We start from the raw sequence: 21,728 nt of genomic DNA on the forward strand, positions 1-21,728 counted from the left end.
TGGCGGTGAGACTTACAGCCTCGTTCCTATCTGACGTCGCTGACTAGTGATGGCTATGATGCCATACTCGTGTCGGAGTCGGTGTCCTTGCGGCGACCGTGGAATTTATTGTGACTCTTGGATTTTTCAGATGTATCTTCTGGTTGCCGTTCTGGCTTCTGTTTCGATTGCTGTTCCGCTTGCTCTTGTAGTCATTCCGATTTTGGCTTCGTGACTTGCCGCCGAAACCGTCCTTGTAAGGATGCTGTCGAGCTTGATTGGACGAAGGTTTCAGCTTAAAGTTGGCGGGAAGCACCGTTCGTGCCTTTACCTGACCATTTTGTAGGTGGCGCTGTAGAACATAGCAGTCGACAGTATCGTGGTTGGTGCGCAGGCAGTATGTACAGCTCATCGTTGAGATGAGAGCCTTGCTCTCTTGATAGGGAGCTTGAACCAAGGTTGGTTCAGGTGCTAAAGCCTGTAGGGCCTGCTCGTTTCGGGTTTCCCTCGATTCGGGTGTTCCTTGTTTGAGCGTGTAGCGGTTTTTCGCCAGTTCATGCTGCACCTTGGCCTCGATGTGACGCTTTAGCTCTTCGTAGGGAATGAATTTCCTGCTACCCTTCCAGACCGATAGTTGCTGCTTCCATTTTCCAGGTAGCGCATGGTACAAGTAGAGTGACTTCTGTTCGTCACTGAGCACACTGTTTGTGGCTTCGGAGGCAACCTTCATGGCAGATTCGATGTCAATTATGAACCCCGTAAGGTCTGAACCTTCTTCATACCTCAGTGCCATCAGGTATGATAGCACATGATACGGGTCGCCGTGGATGGCAGCACCTTCGTACTTGCTACAGATCGTCTGGAAGATCTCAAACGCAGTAGTCTTGTCCTTGACCATGAGAACATGTTGGTCATCGATGGTCTTGATAAGGAAAGCTTTTGCTTTTGCCTCGTTGAGTCGAAGCTTTTTCGAGCTCAGCCTCTGGCTTTTAGCCCTCAGCTTCTCTGCTCGCTTCAGTTCATCCCGCTTCTGAGCAGTGAATGACTGGATAACGGGGGGATTCTCCTGCCCCATTTCCACATCGCCGTCGTCTCCGGCTGTGGGTGCATCCGAACTTGCGGAGCTGGCATCAGAGGAGGACTCGCTCGGTGAGGAGCCCACTATTTCGTCGGCCTTGGGAGCACCGGCAGCATCAAGCGCGGCGGACATGTCGTTCATGTCGGACAGTGCCGGGTTGAGCTCTTCATCGGAGTCGAACTCGTAGTCGGAGTCACCGGTGTAGTCGATACGCTCGACGTAGCCGAGAAGGTTCTTTCCTTCGAGGGCGGCAGTGACGCGGGTCTTCCAGATGATGAAGTTCCGGCCATTGAGGCGCGGAAACTCGCGGTCGTCAGCGGTGGAGGCTTGCGTTGAGCTCATAACCTATTGAAGGTGAGGCGAGGAAGGTGGAGGAGCTTGAGTAGAAGGAAGAAAAAAGAGATGTGATTGAATTTTATGAGTCTGTCTTCAGAGAGTTTCCTGGCACCATTGATTTATCTTTCCTGTAAAAGGTGATGTATCGACTTATGCAGGATTGGGTCCAGAACATATTTTGTATGGTAAGACATTCTGTACAATAACTTGTACGCTATGTCACCAATTAGGACACATCATTGACACCTTCCTCCAGCATGAGATTTGCTTTCGCTGCCCGTGCTGGCTATTATTAATGGCACTCGTTATTTAGCCAGACTGGGTAACAAGAGACAGTACAATTACACCAGAATACAACCGATTAGCATGCCCGAATATGCCAGACTCAGGAAGAGCCGGACGTGTCATCAGTTGACGTGTCTTCGGAGTATACGTATAACCGGATGGCAGTGTGTTGGCTTTGAAACTGAACCCCGCAAGACGGTCAGCATCTAACTCTCAAGACAAAGTGCAGCTGGAGGTAGTCAACGCATCAAACACACTAACAAAAGACCAAATCATTGAAAAACTAGTTGCATTAAATGCACATGCACAGGTACCGATAGCGCAAATACTGTAGCTCCTTCCGACTTAGCAGATATAGGTTTTCAGCACCGGCAAATATCTCAAAAGCTAACAGCATATACATGCCACAATTGTAGCTATCAACCTGCACTCCAAGCTCGCTCGTGTATGGTTGAATTCGGTATTTTCTTGTAGCGAAATCTGGCAGCAATAAGGCCTCTCGGTACTTCCGGTTCGAATCCCATGGCCGCTCATCGGTCACCAATACCCTTCGAACGGCAAAAGATTCCACAGTAGTAGGAGCATCACTGGCGTTTTCGAACTCTATCGACGACCGTACAGACGACAGGACCCATCGCTGATGCACCAGTTGAGTCGGGATAACAGTCTCCTTGTTTAGTGCTCTTCTAAGAAAGAAGACGTGTCGACACGGCAATAAACGTGTACTCATAAAGAGACACGAGCAAGTCCAGTCGTGAGTCGTAATAGTGTACTCTGCGTCTACCTCATCGAGGGCGTCTTCATCGGGGGATGTACTCTTCACAAAGTACACACCTGGCGCTCTCTCGGAAAAGGCGTAAGATGCACGATCAAGTGCGTAGCAATACTGATCGTGTATTAACTCGCATGCATGTTCACTGACGAGGTTTGCAACCAACGTCATTTCGCGATCGTAACCAACATGCTGGACATTAACCTTCTTGTACACCTCATCCATAAATCGTCGCTCTTGAAGACTCTGGTAATACATAATCGACGCTATGCATTCGTCCACTGCCATAAAAGAGTTTACCCACTCCTTCAACTGCTTCCACGAGGCCTCCAACCTGTTGTTGGTGTTATTACCAAGCGTCACGGTGTTTTGGCGCTTGTGTGCACACCACAGCTCGCGACATTTGTCCCAATTCTTAATGAAATAGGCGACAAAAGGGTGTCGGACGGATTCAAACGGTTCCACTATTGTGTTCGTAGTTTCACAGCGTTCAGACTCGGATGTGGTATGATTCCGCGCTTCTGTCGCCACATTCTGCCCGACCGCCACAATATTCTGCCCAACTGGTGCCAGATTCTGCCCAACTGGTGCCAGATTCTGCCCAACTGGATCTGAAGTCAATTGCCCAGATCGGGGGCGCCCCATTCCGCACACGTGCAACATGTACCGAAAGTGCTTCATATACTCTTTCTCGGTCTTCGCATATACAAGCAGGTTCATCAGACCTCGTAGCTGATCCTTTTCCCACGTGTTACAACCGTAGTCTGCTGACGCGATTTCCTCCCGCAAATACTTTAAGACGTGAAATTGGCAGAGCAGGGTAGTGACGTCAGGGAAAGCAGTCTTCAGTACCGATAGTTCCGTGAAGTCCTTGTCGATCAACACGCAGCGTAGTTTTGTCCAAGCCGGATTGCTACTCTTAAATTCTTCAAGCGCCGTCAGTAATGTCGGCCATCGCTCGTTCTGTAGTAACGCGTGCTGCACAAATTGGCCTTTTCCAAAGGTATCGTGAGCCATAAAAGAGAAAACTTTGTACTTTGAACGGTTTGTTCCGTGCGTCGCGTCAATGAGAAGAACTTCCGGAAATTGTTTGTAGACCGATCGCATGTGTTTAGTCTGTAATGTAATACATGTTGCAATTTTCTAATACAAAGAACATGTTAGATGTTATGAATATAATGTAAATGATTCACTAAATACACATACCTTTTCCCCGACATCGTCTACGAATATACGACCCACATTCCCGACATTATCTCCAAACTCGGCCATCCACTTCTTCAATCGTTTTGCGCTCGAACTTGGGCCGTTTCTGTTTTCACGAGCTTTCAGCTTGCTCACGAGGTTGTGAACATCCTGTGGCTTTGGATTACTATCTGAATTGTCTCTGATAAACTTCAGAATACTGGTCTTCTTTGCTCCAGCCTTTCGAAGCTCATTCACCGTCCGTAAGGCACTGTCATCGAGAGTAATCCGGTTGGAAGGATGACTCTTGAATGCATACTCGTTCAGTGAGTGATTGTGCTCGAGCCGGCACTTCGTCACTTTGAGCACAAACGTGTGTTCAGCTTTGTTAATCTCTTGAACGCATACATTCAGCTGAAATAATAGTAACAAAGTTAATGCAAACAGACACGGTTAGTGGCTGAGCTTACACCGGTGATGCACGATTCATCCCAACTGAGCCCGATTATGCCAGATTGGGTTTATTTCGCTACAAACCAAAACTATAGTAATCGCATACCTGTGCTGAGCATCCTTGGGCCCGTGTCTCCTGACGCGGCCGCTTGCTTGTGGCTTGCGATCGGTATGTGCCGTGGTGTGTACACACGTACGTCTTCGCGTACTGATCCCACTCGGCCGGGATTTTAGTCGCCGCGGAGCCCTGAGCATCTATCCTAGCATTCCGTACAGCCACTGAAGTGTTTGTTCTCACTCGAAATATCTAGCAGACAAACAAAACGTGATGAGACGGTATAGACAAACGCAACAGATAACTTAATAATGTACCTGGAGTGACTGCGCTTGGTACAGCGCTAGATAGGCCTCGAAGTCCTTCCACGACTGAAATTGTGTCTCTTGTGGTGGCGAGGCGAGGATAGAAATCTGACCCGATTCTTCACTTGCGCTACTGGTTACCGCCTCCGCCTCAGCAGAAGTCGGGCTCGACACTGGCTGCCAGTCACTCACGGAGCCGTCGGAGTCGTTGCTGGCGCTGTCGCTGTCGATACCCTCCAGTGCCAGGGGGCGCTTCTGTGCGCTGCGTGGCCGTGGTGCCGTTTTCGTGCGTTTGGAGCCACGCGTTTGCTGGAGGGGGAGGATTTTTTGTGTGGGAGGGGTATACGCAGAGTATACGCTGTACCGAGTTCGAATATGGAAGATTTGAGCAAATCCTAGCAAATCCGAAGATAACACAAGATTTGCTACGAGTGAGATGCTCCCAGTCTGGCAAAATACTCACTTCCATTATTAATTGGTAAACTGAAGCTGGGAGCACGAGCTTCTGCGAGTCGATATTGCGTGGGAGGCATTTCTCTTATCAAGGTTGAGGGCACCAAGTGTATTTAGACATTTTCGACTGCCAGGGAGTCAGTACTTGGGTCCGACGACGTACATGTACATAGTCAGTGATTCTTGCTCTCCTGACAAACAAGTTTCACTGTTTTCCGGCAATGTATTTTGCGGTTTACCCCTTCACGAGGTACATGATGTAGCCTCCGGCCAGCGCTACGGCTGCGATAATTGCAAGCGGCTTCAATTGCCCTTTCACAACGAGATACGCCCCCTTAAGCCTTATATCCTTGTCCATCATCACATTGGCTTTAACGACGGCGGGGTTTTCCTTTACCATGGCCTTGAGTTTGTTGACAAATGGAATCTTCTGCGTCAGACTGCTGGTGATCCCTCGTTCCTCAACTGCTTGCTCTGTCGACGCCTTCTTGCTGTTCTTGAGATAAAACTTCACATTGCCGCCGGTGGAGTCCGTCGCTGAGGACTTGACTATAATGACACGATCAGCGCTGGCAAGGCGGCAACAGCATGCCGCAAGAGTGAAGACTACCACGAGTAGAAGGCAGCGGGGACGCATCCGACTTTGGCTAGACTTATGCTAATGGGTGGGGCTCCGACTCAGAATGCAAGAGCTTTGCACCCACCAATCATCTCCTTAAGATCAGGTCTTCGTACATGGAACGGGGTGGTTGGTGGATAACAATTGCTTCAGAGACCTTCGTGACCCGAAACTTGACCACCAGAACTGCAATATCTTGACCAAAATGGCAAACCTCTATACAATATTTAACGTTAGGGAGTTGGAATAACCTATCTAACTACCTCGTCAAGCACCTGGTTCGGGTGCTAGCTCAAGGTTGTTGCTTGAAGTCTTTTAGTACCGGCGTCCACGGCCACCGCCTCCACGGCCACGGCCACCTCGGCCACGACCTGCACCACGGCCACCACCTCGGCCGCCGTAGCTCTGTGGACGCATCTGGTACGCTGACTGCTGCAGCTTTGGCAACGTCTTGGGGATCGAGTACGGGCAGTTCATGCCGCTTTCCTCCATCTGCGTCTCCAGAAGTTCCAGGCCGGCAATCGGCAGGTCAAAGCACGCACCCATCGCGTCCTCGGTCAGAGTCATCTGCTTGATATCCTTCGAGATTTCCTCCGGAATGTCGCGGTTCACAGCGTTCCATACGTAGCCCTTGGCTCGGATGAAGTTGGAGCTTGTGAACAACACCGTCACGTAGTCAGGGACACCAGACATAAGCGACGTGCGACGAGGAGGCTTCGTGTGGCCCGTAATGCAGGCCAACGCAGCGGCCAGACACTTCTCCGGCTCCATCGTCTCAAGCAGCTCCCTCGCCTTCTCCTGGAAGATTTCAATCATGGACGGGTCCACATTGTCGATCTCCTTCAACGCCTTTGCAGCTGATGCCTTGATCAAGTCCTCCTGGTCAGGTGGACCCTTCATGATGAACTTGTTGCCAATCTTGCGCTCAATCTGGTTGAGCTGATCACGCTGGCGGTTCGTGTACAGAGTAATACAGATACCCTTCTTACCAGCACGGCCCGTTCGGCCAGAACGGTGCACGTACGTGTCAACGTCGGCCATACCCGACATCTTACGAGGAGGCTCCGAGTTGATCACCAGGTCCACGTTCATGTCCAGCCCACGGGCGGCCACATCTGTAGCAATGAGTAGACGCAGACGGCCTTCACGGAAAGCCTTCATGGTGGTCTCACGCTGTTCCTGGGCGATATCACCGTGCAGAACCTGACAATCCGTCTTGATCTCAGGGTGTACAGCTAGCTCGTTGCAATCCTTCTTGGTCTCAGCGAAGATGATCGTACGAGAGTCCTTCTTAGCATACACACCGAGCAAGTTGGCCAGCAAAGTCGGCCGGCCCTGCCAGTGACACGGGATGGCAATGTGCTGCACGTCAGTAGACGCCTGGTCGTCCGAGTCCTTGACCAGGTTGACGTACTCGGCCTTCTTCATGTACTTGTCGGCCACATCCTTCACCCACTTGGGGATCGTAGCAGAGAACAGCAGCGTCTGGCGTTTACCGGTGCTCTCGTTCTTGACCTGATCCATGGCCGTGAAAACCTTCTGAACGTCCTCACGGAATCCCATTTCCAGCATCGTATCGGCCTCATCAAGGATGAGGAACTCGCAGTTGTGCAGACGAAGGTTGCCACGGTCAATGTGGTCAATAACGCGGCCAGTTGTACCCACTAGAATGTCTACACCGCTACGGAACGCGTTGTTCTGCGACTGATAGGAAGCTCCACCATAGATGCAGACGGTACTCAACGACGGACCCGTCAACTCGAACTCGGTGGCCACCTGTTTGGCCAGCTCACGTGTAGGAGCCATGCATACCACGCGAGGAGCACGACCACGCGCGCGCGGCCGCTTGTCTTGAAGTAGAAGCTCAATCACTGGCAGCGCGAAGGCCAGAGTCTTGCCCATACCCGTACGAGCGCGGCCCATGAGGTCCTTACCGTCCACGATCTTGTCGAAGGTCATGGCCTGAATTGGGAAGAGCGTGTGGATGCCACGGGCCTGAAGGTTCTTCTTAGTTTCGTCGCAGATGCGGAAGTTGTCGAGCGACGGGTTCTCCTCGCCACCCACGTGAGTGGCATTCTCGTTTTTGGCCTTCTTGGCCGCGGGTGCCTCCACTTCACTCTCGCCCGTCTCCTCAGCCGGGTCGGTATCGTTGTTCTCCTCGTCAGCCTCACGACTGCGCTTTTTGCTTTTCTTCTCTTTCTTCTCCTTTTTCTCCTTCTTTTGCTTTTTCTCCTTCTTGACGCTCGAGTCGGATCCCTCAGCCTTGGCCTGCTCCTTGGCCAGTTTCTTCGCCAGCTTAGCCGCCTTCTTAGCCGCCTTCTCCTCCTTGGTCAACACGGGCTTCGCTTCGTCAGACGCCATGGTTCGTAGCTGCGGGATGATCGTCAAGAGCTGCACTGAGCGCCAGTCAAACTGAACTCGCTGACGTCAAACGAGCCAGCTGGCAAACGATTGGTCGGAAAAATGAAAGTGGTGTACGCTACACACACTGAATCTTTGACGGTACGATGTACCACCAAAAGCACTTCACATCTTTCTAATTCCGAATATGTACACTTGGTGTACATTAGTTTCTTCCCATACATCCACAGGGCACCAAAGCGTCGCTCGGCCCCCCTCTTCATGGCGGAGCACTCGGCGCCCAGCGGCTTCTCGTTGAGCGAGAGCTCGGCCACGTGGCCATCGGGCGGTATCAACGACGGTAAGCGTCCTCCGTTGCCCACGTCCTTCCGGCCGGAGAAGCGCGGGCGCGCGGACAACGACGACCCACACGACAGCTCAACGCCCATGGATGTGAGCGGCCCAGGGTCCCCTGGGGGGCAGCCCGCACCCGCGCCCACGTCGGCCAACGATCTTCCGCACTTGGCTAGCTGGAAATCGTCCACGTCGTCCACGGACGGCGCTTCGGGCGACGTTAACACGGGCACATACACACGTGTTCACCTCAAGGTGAAGGCGCAGAGTCGTCTGGGCGAGACTGTGCACTGCTCAGGCTCATCTTTCGTCATGGGACACTTTAACCCGAACGAAAGCATGACACTCGTCACTACGCCCGAGGATTACCCGTACTGGACGACTGTCAAACCCATGCTATTGCCTCGTGGCGTACCGCATCAGTACATGTACGCGCTCTTCTCCGGTGGAGTCTTCAGCTCGTGGGAACAGATCGAACGCGAAAGAGTGCTGGTCCCTGAAGGGCGCGAGATGCTGGTCGTGGAAGAGTACGGTATATACGACCAGGACATGGAGCTCGTCCCGACGGGCGAACGCATTGAACGCTCGCTGGTCTACGAGCGGCGGAGAGACGAAAGTCCCGCAACTCCAAGACAGATCAACGCGTCCGAAGACATGACCGACATTCCAGCCACTCGGGACGAGGAATCGAAGGAGACAGGGGCCAGACTGGCGGCCCGAGTGGCTGAGGATAAGACCGAAGCAGACGCCAAGTCCCCGCCCAGCAGCGTTACAGGTTCTCCCAGTCAGAGGTTCCGACAGACGAACAAGCTGCAGAGCAGGTACAAACGATACATGCCGTCCAGTTATCATCCGTCCCCCGATGCGATGCTGTTCTTGGTCTGCTACCACTTGCCGGTTAAACTCAGCAAGTCTACAGAGGACGGAGCGTGGTCTGCAAAGTGGAATCGCGATAGTTTGATCTCCAGGAGTGACAATAGCATTGCAGAGAGTATGAGCACGACGTGGGTGGGCTGCGTGACGTACCATGCGCGTAGTGACCAGGAGGAACTGTCCGAAGACGACAAGAGCGAGATCACGGCCATCTTGGCTGAGATGAACTGCATCCCAGTGTTTATTGACCGTCAGCTGGCTGCGAACCATCACGGCGGGTACTGTAAGAGCAAGTTGTGGCCAATGTTCCACAACGTGGACATTCTGGACATTTACTACTCGATTTGGGACCGCGCAGAGGTGATTGAGTGGAAGGAGGAGCGTAATAACGGCGAGTGGTGGGAAGCCTATCAGACAGTGAACAGGTTGCTGGCCGAGCGTGTGGGAGAGCTGTGCAAGGAGAACGACACCGTGTGGGTACACGACTACCACTTGCTGCTGTTCCCGTCGTATTTGGCTAACGCGTGCAGGAGCGAGAACCGTAAAAGACCCAAGATGGTCTTTTTCTTGCACGTACCGTTCCCTACATCCGAAGTGTTTCGAGAGCTTTCGCACGGCACGCAACTACTGGAAGGCGTGCTGGACGTGGATATTGTAGGCTTCCACTCGTTCGACCACGCGCGTCACTTTCTGAATGCTTGCAAGCGGTTCCTAGGACTCTCGTATCAGTCTCGACGCGGTGGGAATCTCGGTGTGGACTACCGTGGCCGTAATGTGGTCATCACAATCAGTCACGTGGGTATTGAAACAACGTTAATTCGTGAGGTGCTGAACGACCCGAAGGTGCAGGAAGCAGCTCGCCAATTGCGTGAGAAGCACAAGGGAAAGGTCCTGATTGCAGGAGCAGATGTCTGTCAGAGACTGAGTGGCATCCCCTTAAAGATGCTGGCGTTCGAGCAGTTCTTTGGCAACTGTCCGTCTTGGAAAGATAAGCTCGTGTTTGTGGAGCGAGCGACGTTGACACAGACGCGGCTGGGCGACCAGAACTACAGCAGCAACGAGATCCGCAAGCTTGTGGAGCGGATCACCAAGGCGCACGGCCCCGAGTGCATCGACTACGAGGAGTCGTCTTCCCCTTTGACTATAGAGCAGCGCGTGACGCTGTGGCTCGCCAGCGACATCTTGATGGTCACGTCCATCCGAGAAGGACTCAACTTGAAGCCACTAGAGTTTGTATTCGCCAAGGGAGTCAACCCTGAAAATCCCCCTGGTGTGGTGATATTGAGCGAGTTTTCGGCCTGCTGTTGCGTCCTGAACGGAGCTGTGCGTGTCAATCCGTGGAATATCACAGGACTCGTGAACTCGTTGGACCACGCGTTGACAATGAGCAACGAGGAGCGATTAGGTCGTCGCGCAAGGGACTTGCCGTACATTACCAACCAACCCGCTGCTAACTGGACCAAGCAAGTGCTGTCTGTTCTCCATGAGGCGACGGAAAACCCGGAGGGTAATGAGGAATACACCAACATGGAGTACATGGACACGGAGATTGGTCGGTCTCATGTCATGCGTGTGGGCGATCGCTCCGACTTCAAGCAGCTGAACATTGACAAGGTGATGGCAGCGTATATGCAGTCCAAGCGACGTGTGTTCCTGCTTGACTACGGTGGCACGATTATAGCGCGTGAGAATATCGCCATGTACGTGAAGAAGGACTTCACTGCAGTGACTGGGAAGCGGCCGTCTCGTCGTATGATGGAGGCTCTGACCAACTTGACGAATGATCCACGCAACACGGTGTTTGTGGTGAGTGGCGTGACGAAAAAGAGTCTTACGGCGTCTCTGGGACACATCCGCGGTCTCGGTCTAGTGTCTGACAACGGCGCTCTGTACTCGTGGGCAAAGTCTATCGACATCGACAACACGGAGGACACGAATATGCAGGACGATAGCAACCCTACGGACCGTCACTGGCATCAACACAGCTTCAAGTTCGACTGGCGTCCAGTTCGAGAGGCGGTGGACCCGATCCTGAAGGTTTACTGCGCACGTACGAATGGGAGTGTGCTGCGATACGCCCAGCAGAGTATTGCGTGGAACTTCCGCTCGACGGACCCGGAGTGGGGGCTCTTGCAAGCTAATTCGCTGCAGAATGATCTCGAGGAAGTGATCCGCGATCTTCCAGTGAATATCATCCGCAAGAAAGGGCTGCTGGAGATCGTGCCCGAAGGACTCAACAAGGGAGTGGTGGCTCGTCAGATCTTGACTCAAGACGCTGCAATCAGCAACGATCATCCGGACTTTCTCTTCTGTATTGGAGATGACACCACGGACGAGAGTATGTTCAAGGCTATTTACGACTATTATGCAGAGCGGACGGAGGAGAGTGTCCATGGACGACATGGCAACGGCACTTATGAGGACTTCTTGGCTGCTGGTGATGAAGGTCCACTCCATCACGTTTTCACGTGTACGGTGGGTAAGAAGCCCAGCAACGCGCATCTGTACGTCAACAATGTGGATGAGGTGGAGCAGTTGCTGCAAGCGCTGAGTAAAGCTTTAGGCGAGGTGCGTTGACTTTGTTGGATCGAGGATCGATGAAGTTTCCTCACCGTGAGCTTGTGGTTTGATTTGCAGGGACGTCCTGCGACGGACAGCTGAACTAGCGATGATTATTGAGAAGCTCCGATTAAGGAGACGAGAGAGTGGATAAAAAGCAACAGGTCCAGAGGGACTACCTATCCGTTTTCGTCTTCAAATATGCAATTTTAGTCCATCTTGGTGCAACTCAACACAATTAAGTGCAACATAGTTGTGATAGAACAACATAAGCGTATATCTTGAGCATGCAGCCTACCGAGCAGGACGAGACGCCACCGCTGGACGTGGACGACGCTGGCGAGGACGAGGAAGAGGTGGAGATCTTCTCAGCAGATGCAGGACCTACTTCGCATGCTGCAGCGCCATCTAGCGACCGGGCGTCGTTGCTACCGCCGGCCCCACGTCGCTGCGTCTCCAAGGAGATGCTGGAGCAGATGCCGACGCTCAGTATCAATGTCTGTAACTTAAACAAACGCACCTTTACACTCAACTTTTAGGCTACGACTCATTATCTTACTCATGTATGTGTGTGTATCAGACTCGCTACCATGACGTGACCGTGCGCAAACCCTTCGGCTGCTTCCACCTGATGCAGCTCATCGAAAAGTCCATCCAGGTGGGGGCGCTCTTCTCGCCCAGGCTCTTCGTACCTAAGGAGATTTGGCAGCAGGACAGAGTCAAGCTAGCAGGCGTCCCACTTAAGGTGGAGGTGTTCCATCAGCTCAAACAGGGGCTCGAAAAGACCAGCGTGAGTCGCAGTGAAGGGTTCATAGTACAGTAAAGAGTCTGACGGGTGCTCTTCTTGTTGCTACTGTAGCACGCGCTGCCGCTGTCATCAGATACAGCTAAAGCTGCGTTTGTCAAGGAGCTTGACGCTCTGCTGGAGTTCGCAAGACAGGAGCGCGTGCACTTGATCCGGTCGTTCCCGTTCCTGCCTCAAGATAAAAGCCACGCTGCCCCGCAATTGACGCGTAGAGGAAGTAGCAGTGTGGTGAGTTATCGAGAGAGCAGAGCGTTTACAGTGGATTCTGTTGACATCGCTGTGTCTTTCCTTATAGACAGACGAAGGATCTGTCGACGCTCACTCGTCTGGGATCGGCAAGCTGACGAATTTGGCCTTCGGGTTTGGACGTATGGTCAAGAAACAGGCTATTGCTGCAGTGGAACGCGTCGGGGCTGCGCCATCCGTCTCTGTGTAAGTGAAACGTCATGCTGAGAACCGCTGAACCCATGGCCAACTCCTATGAATGTCTGAGGCTTGACAGGTCTATCCATGAGTTGGACGAGTACGCGGCAGTGCTCTGCATGTTCTTCAACTCAACACGGAGCATTGGTACGAGGGTATTGCGCAGCGATGCACAGCTTTATGAACTGACTGTACGGGATTACATTGTGCAGAGAATCTACTTGGACTGCGAGCAGAAGCTGACGGAACCCAAGAACAAGTGAACGACCCCAAGGCGGAAACGGAAAGCTCCCAGCTGGACTCTGCCACTATGAAGAAGCTGGAAGATCTCGGTAAGATGCGCTGGCTCTGTGCTCGTTACAGCCGAACGAACATGTACTCACGTACCCTTGCATGTACCCATTCACTATGCAGCCATCTTCTTGGATGAAGTTGTCATCGAGCTTGTGATGCGCGATGTCCACAGTCTGCTGGATCTTTATATGCGAAGACTAACTCGACAGTTCGGCGAGTTTACCGTGGAGCAGGCAGTTCTCAAACGTCACCCGTCGATATCGGCGTAGGATAATGCACTTCAACTTGAATGAAATGGCTACATTTTCAGATCTGTACAGTATACGCTCAGTACTACAGTATTCAATACACTAAGTACGATGCGTAATCTACCGATCATTGATGTCGTCGAGCAGGAAGAAGTCGAGGAAGAGCTCGTCCTCGCGGCGGCACGACGCTCCAGCGGGCGAGTGGAAGCAGTACACGTCTCCCGACGGACATCCGTACTACTACAATACCTTAACTAAGGAGAGCAGATGGGAGCCACCCGTCCAAGAGGAGCCTGTGCGTCAGAAGCATCGACGTCCTAAAGGAAGTCGCCACCTTGACCTAAATGAAGCAGACTCTGTAAAACAAGAGCCCCTTATTCAGAATGAAGTGCCTATAGTCAAGGAAGAGAAGAAGACGCGCCCCGAGAGTCGCAAGAGCGTGGCCGAGGAAGCCCCCAATGGTGCCATGAAACCAAAGAACGCCATGTTCCAGAAGCTACAGGCGTCGCTCGAGGGCAAACTTAATGGCCCCATGATGGGGATGGGGAGACCACCTCCAATGCTTAATATTAGGCAGAAAGAGGAGGTTGCGGAGGAGATTAAGACGCCGTCATTAGAGGATCAGTACGAGGCCGAGACGTCCGGTATGAGTGCAGCCGAGCGACTGCGTTTCTTGAGGAAGAAGCGACAGGAGAATATGATGAATAAGAGGGAGAGCGTCGCTGGAGACGACTTTATGGCTGAAGTGGCCAACAATATGAAGAAGAAGGGGGTGACAGTCAAGTCCAAGGAGAAGCAACCGAAATCGACCTGGGGGGAACAGGCGGAAGAGCAACGGAAGCGACAGCAGATGCAGGAAGAGATGGAAGCCAAGGCGCAGGAAGAGGCGAGGAAAGAGCGCGAACAGCAGGCAGAAGAGTTGGAACGGCGACGAGAACAGGAGCGCGCGGAGCAAGTAGCAATAGAACAGCAGCGTCAACTGGAACGGAAACAGCGACAGGAAGAAGAGAACGGGAAGACAGAGGAGGGCGCGAGAGAGGTAGAGGAGAAAGGAGACGATGCCGAGCTTGTAGCAGACCTGGACGCCTCTGGATCAGGTCGTCAGAGCGTGGAGGACACGTCGGCTGTGCCAATTGACGAGGACTCCGGTGTATCTTCACTTGAACATGAGGCGCGTACGAGGAGTCGAAGTCGAGGGAGCAAGCACAGCATCTCAACTGTCTCTGATTCGATTAAACAACTGGAGGGAGACGACCAGTCTGCAGTCGAAAATGGACACAGCGTGAAGTCGGAGGCTGCAGAAGACTCCGTACAGGAATGTGCACGTGAAGAACGACGGGCCCGGAGACAGCGCAAAAAGGAGTTGGCTGCTGCAACTGCAAGCTCGGTGACATCGGAATCACCGCGGCGTAAGTCCGTGTCCAGCTCAAGTGGACAGAACGAGGAGCCCAGAACCCGCTCAACTAGTAGCGTCGAGGCCGAAGAGGAGACGAGAGCGAGAGAGAAGCAACTGCGTCGTGAGCGACGGCGGATGGCAAAGATGGAAGCAGCATTAGCTGCCCAGCGCTTGGAAAGTGACGACCAAGCCAAAATCCAGCACGAGCATCGCTCAGAGAAGCTTCCTGATAGCCACAATGGCTCAGCTGCTGGTCCAAGTCACGCAGGAGGCTACTCCATGAATGGACAACCACTTCCTGGCCAGACAGTACCAGGGCAACCTCCTTTCAGTAATGGAATGTACCCCCAATACCCGTACGCAATGATGCCGCCACCGCCGCCTTCCCCGTATGGATATTACTATCCATACATGCAGCCACCTCCCATGCCAATGCCCATGTACCCTCCGAGTATGGTACCACCAGGTTATCAGTTAATTCTCCCAACACCTCCACCTTCGGCGGACGGGATGGCAGCATTGGTACCGTACGGTGGAGATTCTACGCTGTTAAGTGCGTACGGAGTGAATGTTGGAGGCGTATATGGTCACCAGTCTGCTCCTGAGTTGAGCAGATGTGATTGTTGTAAGGGAATTGGCGTTGGGCTTGTGGAGAAGAACGGATTGTGCGCGCATTGCAACCGACTTCGTCTCGCTTTCATCGTCGACTCTGCTCAGATGCGACAGCGTTGCTCTTTGTGTGGCGGATGGGGCTTCCAACTGCTTCAGGCGAATGGGATGTGCGAGCACTGCGCTCGACGAAAGGCCCAGGTGAAGCCACGACGTCGCAGTGCTACAACCCCCGTCGCTGCAGCTCCACCTCGACAAAGTTCAATGAAAAACGCATCCAAGAGCAATGGGCTGGATGACGTTGACTGGGATAACTCTGCTTCCGAACTTTCTGACTGGGACGATTAAATCCCTCCGTGTAAGTAAAAATATAGAGAATTCGGAAGAAAAAAACCCCACTGAATTGGGACGAGGAGATCTGTTTTCTTCTCCGAGCACTATGATGCACCAAGACAAGAAGCAAAAGTCCACACGCGCATTAGCGGTGCATCCTCAATTGGGTCGTCCAAGTATTGACACGTCCGAGTGGCCGTCGTTCCCTGTACTCACTGCAGTTCGTTTAGTGTGTCAAGAGCGTCTCCACACGGATGGAACCGGCAGTTTGCTGCGAGTGATTGATTCCTTTCTGGATAGTTTCTCTAAAGTGTGGACATTGTCGACCGGGTACAAAAAGTCGAATGGAAGTCTGCGGTTTCTGCAGTATCTCGCTGCTCGTGAGTCGAAGACGATGGACCCGTTTCTGCGACGATGGGAAGTGAACTGCGTCACGGGGGAAATGGCGGCACGTGGGGATCTACGCAGCCTGAAGTGGGTCATTGAAAAGTATTTACCAGGCGAGTTCCTGACAGAAGTTGTAGCTCAAGCGACGACGAATGGCTCCTTGGAAATTTTGCAGTATCTATGGGATAATTATCGTGAAATTGGCTACTGGGGGGGAATTGAGTTGGTCGGAGCGATTCGAAACAAGCATCACGAGTTGGTTGACTGGATCAAAGCTCATGTTGTTCTTCGATCCGTGTGTGCTCAGCACGTGATAGAACATGCAGCTGCGTATGGCAACGTGGAGGTTGTGCGCTGGTTGTGTAAAGATTTCGGTGTGGGGATAGCTGAGGCTTTGAGTACAGCAGCTCGGAGCGGTGAGTGGGAGGTACTACGCTGGCTTGTGACAACGCAAGTGGTGGAGAGTGATGATCCCGATCCAACACTCCTCGATGTCAAAATTTACGTATGCCCCGCTCTCGACGGTAATCTGGACATGCTTAGGTTTCTGTTCGACTGTGATCTAGTCCGAGACCCTGTGGAGGCTCTCGAATTGGCTGCTGCTCATGGCCACCTGCACATTATCAAGTGGCTTCATGAGGAAGAAGGGATAGCGAGTGTTGGGGAAGCCTTTGGCATTGCTGCGCAGAACGGCCATATAGAAGTGCTGAAGTACTTGGACGAGAAGAAGCTTAGCTCTCCTAACTCAACTCATTTCATCTTGGATGCTGCTGCTGGGTCGGGAGCTCTCGAGATTGTTCAATGGCTTCATTTTAACACGCAAGCCCGGTGTACACATCGTGCTATGGACGATGCTGCGGGTATGGGGAATCTTGAAATTGTGCAGTGGCTCCATGACACACGTACAGAAGGATGCAGTGTCTTTGCAATGCACTATGCAGCGCAGAATGGCCATTTCGAGACGGCGAAGTGGCTTCATTCAAACAGAAGCGAGGGGTGCCACGTTCTGACAATGAAGATGACCGCAGAGCGCGGTAATCTAGAGATGGTGAAGTGGCTTCACGCTAGCAGACACGAGGCTTTCAATCTAGACGGAGTCATGGACACTGCTGCTGCACTCGGAAATTTGAGTATTCTACAGTGGTTCCATGAAAATCGTGACGAAGGGTGCACAACTTTAGCAATGGATCAGGCTGCTGGAAATGGGCATCTCGGAGTGGTAAAGTGGCTACACGAACACCGCACGGAGGGATGTACTCTAAGCGCAATGAATGATGCAGCCACGAACGGACATTTGGAAGTGGTCAAGTGGCTGCATTGGAATCGGCGTGAAGGGTGTACGACGTTAGCGATTGACGGGGCGGCCGGGAACAGCCATTTGGAGGTAGTGAAGTGGCTGAGTTGCCATCGATCCCTGAGATGCTCACCCTTGGCACTTGAGTTGCTGTTCAGCAAGTCACGACGTCTCGATACCGCAGTGTTTCTCTTTTCGGAGTTCCCAGAGTGTCGTACATTTCGCTTGGCACCTGTGTTTGAGGTTGCATGGCTCGAGATTGTGCAGTGGTTGCTGGCTCGTGCTCCAAGCGCGTTGGGTGGGTGCACATTGAGAGTGAAGGCATGGAATTGGCACGTCGGTGACTGGCTTGGACAGAATGGATGGCGACGAAAGAGTGAGGATAGCGTGTATTCATTCTGGGGGCGTTCATGAAAAATGGAGTGAGATGGCGCTATTAATTCCAAATACACATTTATAGTAGCACTTTTACTGTGACGCAGCCTAGGCACGTGCCAAAAAAATTGGTCGACGAATGTTTGCAGCTTGTTCGAGCACTACAACAGCAAATTTTTCATTGTTGTTGTAGTGCTCGAACAAGTTGCATCATTTTTCGACGAATTCCTCAATTAAGGATTAAGCATGAATAAAATGCCCCAACGAGATGAGCGGTATCCATTTCATCGTAAATGTCTTTAGCAGCTAAGTAGTTTCCATCCGACTTCAAGTAGCAACGTGTTTAAACAAATGCCTGAACCCGAAGGTCGCGTTCCAGCAGGTGCGCATTAAACCGATTTGTAATTTAATTTAAATTACTGATTACGCCAATTAAACCGTTTTATATGGCGGTGCTGGTAAAGAATCACAAGGAAAAGTTAACAGAGGAACACTCTCTGGTCAGTACTATACATTTCTGTCACAAAAGCTAAGTGCTAGATGATACATTGAAAATGCTACAGACGGAAACCGAAGAAAACATCCGATCAATTCGATCTTCTCACGCGCTACATCGAGGTAAAGGAGGATGAAGATGCCACGAAGACTGAGCGCATCAAAGTTCGAAATGCAAAGGCAGGGTCTGATTGCGCTGAAGGCGAAGCCATTCGTGACGAAGCGTTAAAGTGCGACAAATCCAAAAAGCCGAATTAATCAGCGGGCAAGATACGCTTAGATCCAGTTGAGCTCTTAAACACTAGTAGAGGACCTCACTCATGTCCATACCGAGCGCCAGTCAGTAAGAATATAAGCTCACTGATCGTGACGTCGAGGCGCATGGTTGCCATTTAAAATATCACTCTTTAGATTTTGTAGTTGTTTCCGTGAATTTTCCCTTTTAGGCAGAGTCACGACCCCAAGCACTCCAGTTAAAAAATTGGTACCACTGGAGCAAGATTCTGGAGCAGCAACAGATAGCTTCAGATCCAAAATAGATCCAAAAACTACAGCTCTCTGTTATGCTTCAGGATGCGGAGCAAAACCAAGCATGTAAGGTTTATAATTTACTAAGTTTTATGACTTTTTGATATTTGTCTGCTACCAAAAAAATGTTTTCCCATCGATCGATAATTATGAGTTCGCCTAGCTTTACACTTCGGTTTTTGCACGAAAGTCAGTTTAACGGAACCAACCAAGCACCCGTTTGCCGAAAATAAGCTCAGCATTCTGACTTTTGCAGCTAAAATTGTAGGCTCAAAGAAGAACCGTGCAGTAAAAAATACTTTTCCCCTACTTCTGAGGTGGCGTGCCATTGGCCTTACTTACGATCACGACATACAGTAGTGTAGTAGCTACCCTGCTATGTATTTCAGAAACGAGTCTTACTAGATATTTAATACTTTTAATGACAGGCAACGTCGACAATAAAGCTGCCATCGCGAAGAAGTCAAGGTGGCCTAAAGCGGTTTGTTCATTTGAATCGTATTAAATTAAAAATCATTAGTTTTTTTAAGAGCTGCGCGAAGCAATTTCCGCTAGCGTTTCTGGTGGACTATGCTGATCGGACGATACAATTTGTCGCGCCCTGCGCTTTAGCCTAGGATGAACTCGCAAAGTGCTGAAAAAGCGAGCCCGCTGAAGCCTTCCTCGAGATCGACGAGAATGTTTATTAAGACTGAGCCCGTTTTATAGCGGACCTGACCAACTTGTGTTTGTAGATGAAACATCAAAAGACGGACGGTAACCCCAGTTTCAGTACTAATATTTCAAGTCTAATTTGCTTATTTGTATAGGTCTGTGCTTCGATGTCGGGGATGGTCAGCTCGCAGCACATCTGTGAACATGAGTATTACTTTCTCTCGAAGAGCGTGCGCCTCAGTTCTAGCTGCCATGGACGTCACTGGGTTCTTTGCGTGGGGAATACCGATGATACTTTTACGATGCCCAATTTCCACAATGGTTTCAAGAGCAAGGTATCTCCCTTTTTCAATCCATGACCCATACCACGCTCAATTGTTGTACTTGACAACGCCAAGATCCACGTGTAGCACGATCCTCAAGATCTAACCCACGCTTCTGGTGCTTTGTTTTTGTTGTGCCAAAGTATATATCGGTTTGTATGCTACCAATTGAGGTAATATGATAGGCTAAAAGAAATGTAAATCAGCTCTTATTGTACCGATGCGAGGTCTGGTGGCGGTCTCGAGAAGTTTAACGACAAGTCCTACACAATGTGGAAGGACAAGCTACTTGCGCACGTCAACCAACTGGACCACGTGTACTAAACGAAGCAGCTTGAGAAGAGGCACCCTGAAGCGAAGGTGCTGACGACTGACTTCCTCAGAAGCAACCCTGAAAGCCGGCGTCGCCGACCACCGAAACCGCCACAGAAGAGGCGTACGCAATGCGGTGGGAGGTGATAAATTGGACAAGGGCAAGGGGAGATCTCCAGAACCTGTTAAATCAGGTTCTTCATAACTCCTTTTTGTCAACCCTACCGGATGAGGTTTCCTCAATGAATCCATGTGAGGTATTCGACATCTTAAAAAGGATTTTGGGCAAGGAGATGCAGCCGGCCTCATTGAGTTAACGAGAGCCTGGTCTAAGTTGGCACGCACTCCTTGGTGCGACTGAAGAACTGTGTTCGCGCAACTTAAAAAAAGCAAAAATGAGATTAATAGGAAGTCTCGCAAGCTTTTGGGGCAGGACATGGTGACAGAGCCGTGTCTTTGCGTTTAAGTGCTGTCTCAGCTGCCCAGTGAGTTTTGGGCATTCTCAATTTCAATGAAAAAGGAGGACTTTACCGTGGATCAGGTGGAAAGTTCGTTGCGCCGGATTTTCGGGGACAAATCGAAGAAAGAGGTGGGACTTACGGATAAGTCCCAGGCAGTTACTTGTAACAATGTGCGGGTCAAGCAGGGTGCAAAGCGAAAACCCAGTGGAAATGAAGGTGAAAGAAGTTGTTTTTACTGCTTCCAAACGGGCCACTTCAAGCCGGAATGTCCCCAAAAGTTGGCTGACAGAGACCCAAATCGAGCAGGTGGACCCCTATTTAGGACTGACGTCAACACTGCGCTGGGGGCTAAGAAGGCTACAAGGGCCAAGACAACTGCGGCTAACACGATTAGGGCAATCATGAGTGAAGGTATGGAGCGCCTAAAAGTGGGTTAGAGGACCTTTTTGGAGAAATGTGCTGAAGATGAGGACATCGACGACATTGAAAGCTTGGACCCAGCGCACCATGAGGGTTTTAAGGATTGCGGCAAGTCAGCAAAGACACCGCCCCAGTCGCCTCAAACTATGGATGGCATTCAAGCAGAGGTAAGTAAACGTTATGCCTCTTATTTGAGCGTGTTAGAAAGGCTTACTCTAAAGGATGATATGTGGGTGGTTGATACTAGTGCAGGTCGAGCTATAACACCAGACAGAGACTGGCTTAGAGGGGGCCTCCAACCTGGCCAGAGCCACACATTCACCTACGGTAATGGATCCACCTCTCACAGTACACTTAAGGGATCAATAAAACTACATGTTTTGAACCCTAATAGGAGGTTGAGTTCTGTAACATTAACTGATATATCATATGACCAAACGTGCGATAGCAATTTGTTAAGTGCATTATATCTGACTAAACAAGGCTACAATCACATCCAAGCAAAGTCAGGACCGTTTTTGTTCTTTTTAGTAAAATACAGTAAACTTCTCTTCGCAGCAGTAGCAAAAGATGAGGTTTACTACTTGCCGAGTGTAAAGCCATCGAAGACGAGTGTATTTAGTGCTTAAAGTGGAAAATTGGGTGATATCCTCAAAGAATGGCACTTTCGATTAGTCCATGTCGGTAAAGAGAGGCTAATTAGGAGTATGAGTAACCAGAAAATT

General features: G+C 51.1%; 4 protein-coding genes across 4 annotated transcripts; 2 read left to right on the forward strand and 2 right to left on the reverse strand.

Moving 5' to 3' along the window:
* Positions 1-5,136: 5,136 nt before the first annotated feature.
* Positions 5,137-5,538, reverse strand: PITG_06826 (uncharacterized protein; the record flags this gene model as incomplete). Its single annotated transcript, XM_002904764.1, has 1 exon — positions 5,137-5,538. One exon carries the CDS (start codon positions 5,536-5,538, stop codon positions 5,137-5,139), a length of 402 nt encoding a protein of 133 aa, XP_002904810.1.
* Positions 5,539-5,835: 297 nt separating this feature from the next.
* On the reverse strand, positions 5,836-7,881 carry PITG_06827 (DEAD/DEAH box RNA helicase, putative; the record flags this gene model as incomplete). The annotated part of the gene is made up of 1 exon (XM_002904765.1): positions 5,836-7,881. The coding sequence occupies one exon, from the start codon at positions 7,879-7,881 to the stop codon at positions 5,836-5,838; it is 2,046 nt and encodes a 681-aa protein (XP_002904811.1).
* Positions 7,882-8,142: 261 nt separating this feature from the next.
* Positions 8,143-11,664, forward strand: PITG_06828 (trehalose-phosphatase, putative; the record flags this gene model as incomplete). Its single annotated transcript, XM_002904766.1, has 2 exons — positions 8,143-8,327; positions 8,391-11,664. The coding sequence occupies 2 exons, from the start codon at positions 8,143-8,145 to the stop codon at positions 11,662-11,664; spliced, it is 3,459 nt and encodes a 1,152-aa protein (XP_002904812.1).
* A 258-nt stretch (positions 11,665-11,922) lies between these two features.
* On the forward strand, positions 11,923-21,267 carry PITG_06829 (uncharacterized protein; the record flags this gene model as incomplete). Its single annotated transcript, XM_002904767.1, has 20 exons — positions 11,923-12,143; positions 12,227-12,436; positions 12,506-12,679; positions 12,747-12,883; positions 12,954-13,021; positions 13,087-13,206; positions 13,289-13,433; positions 13,564-15,365; positions 15,796-16,557; positions 16,708-17,001; positions 17,185-17,478; positions 17,703-17,775; positions 18,374-18,535; positions 19,102-19,121; positions 19,262-19,314; positions 19,643-19,822; positions 20,209-20,246; positions 20,906-20,994; positions 21,049-21,170; positions 21,256-21,267. The coding sequence occupies 20 exons, from the start codon at positions 11,934-11,936 to the stop codon at positions 21,265-21,267; spliced, it is 4,965 nt and encodes a 1,654-aa protein (XP_002904813.1).
* Positions 21,268-21,728: the final 461 nt, after the last annotated feature.

The sequence above is a fragment of the Phytophthora infestans genome, genomic scaffold (assembly GCF_000142945.1).
Source record: "Phytophthora infestans T30-4 supercont1.10 genomic scaffold, whole genome shotgun sequence".
Classification (NCBI taxonomy): domain Eukaryota; phylum Oomycota; class Peronosporomycetes; order Peronosporales; family Peronosporaceae; genus Phytophthora; species Phytophthora infestans.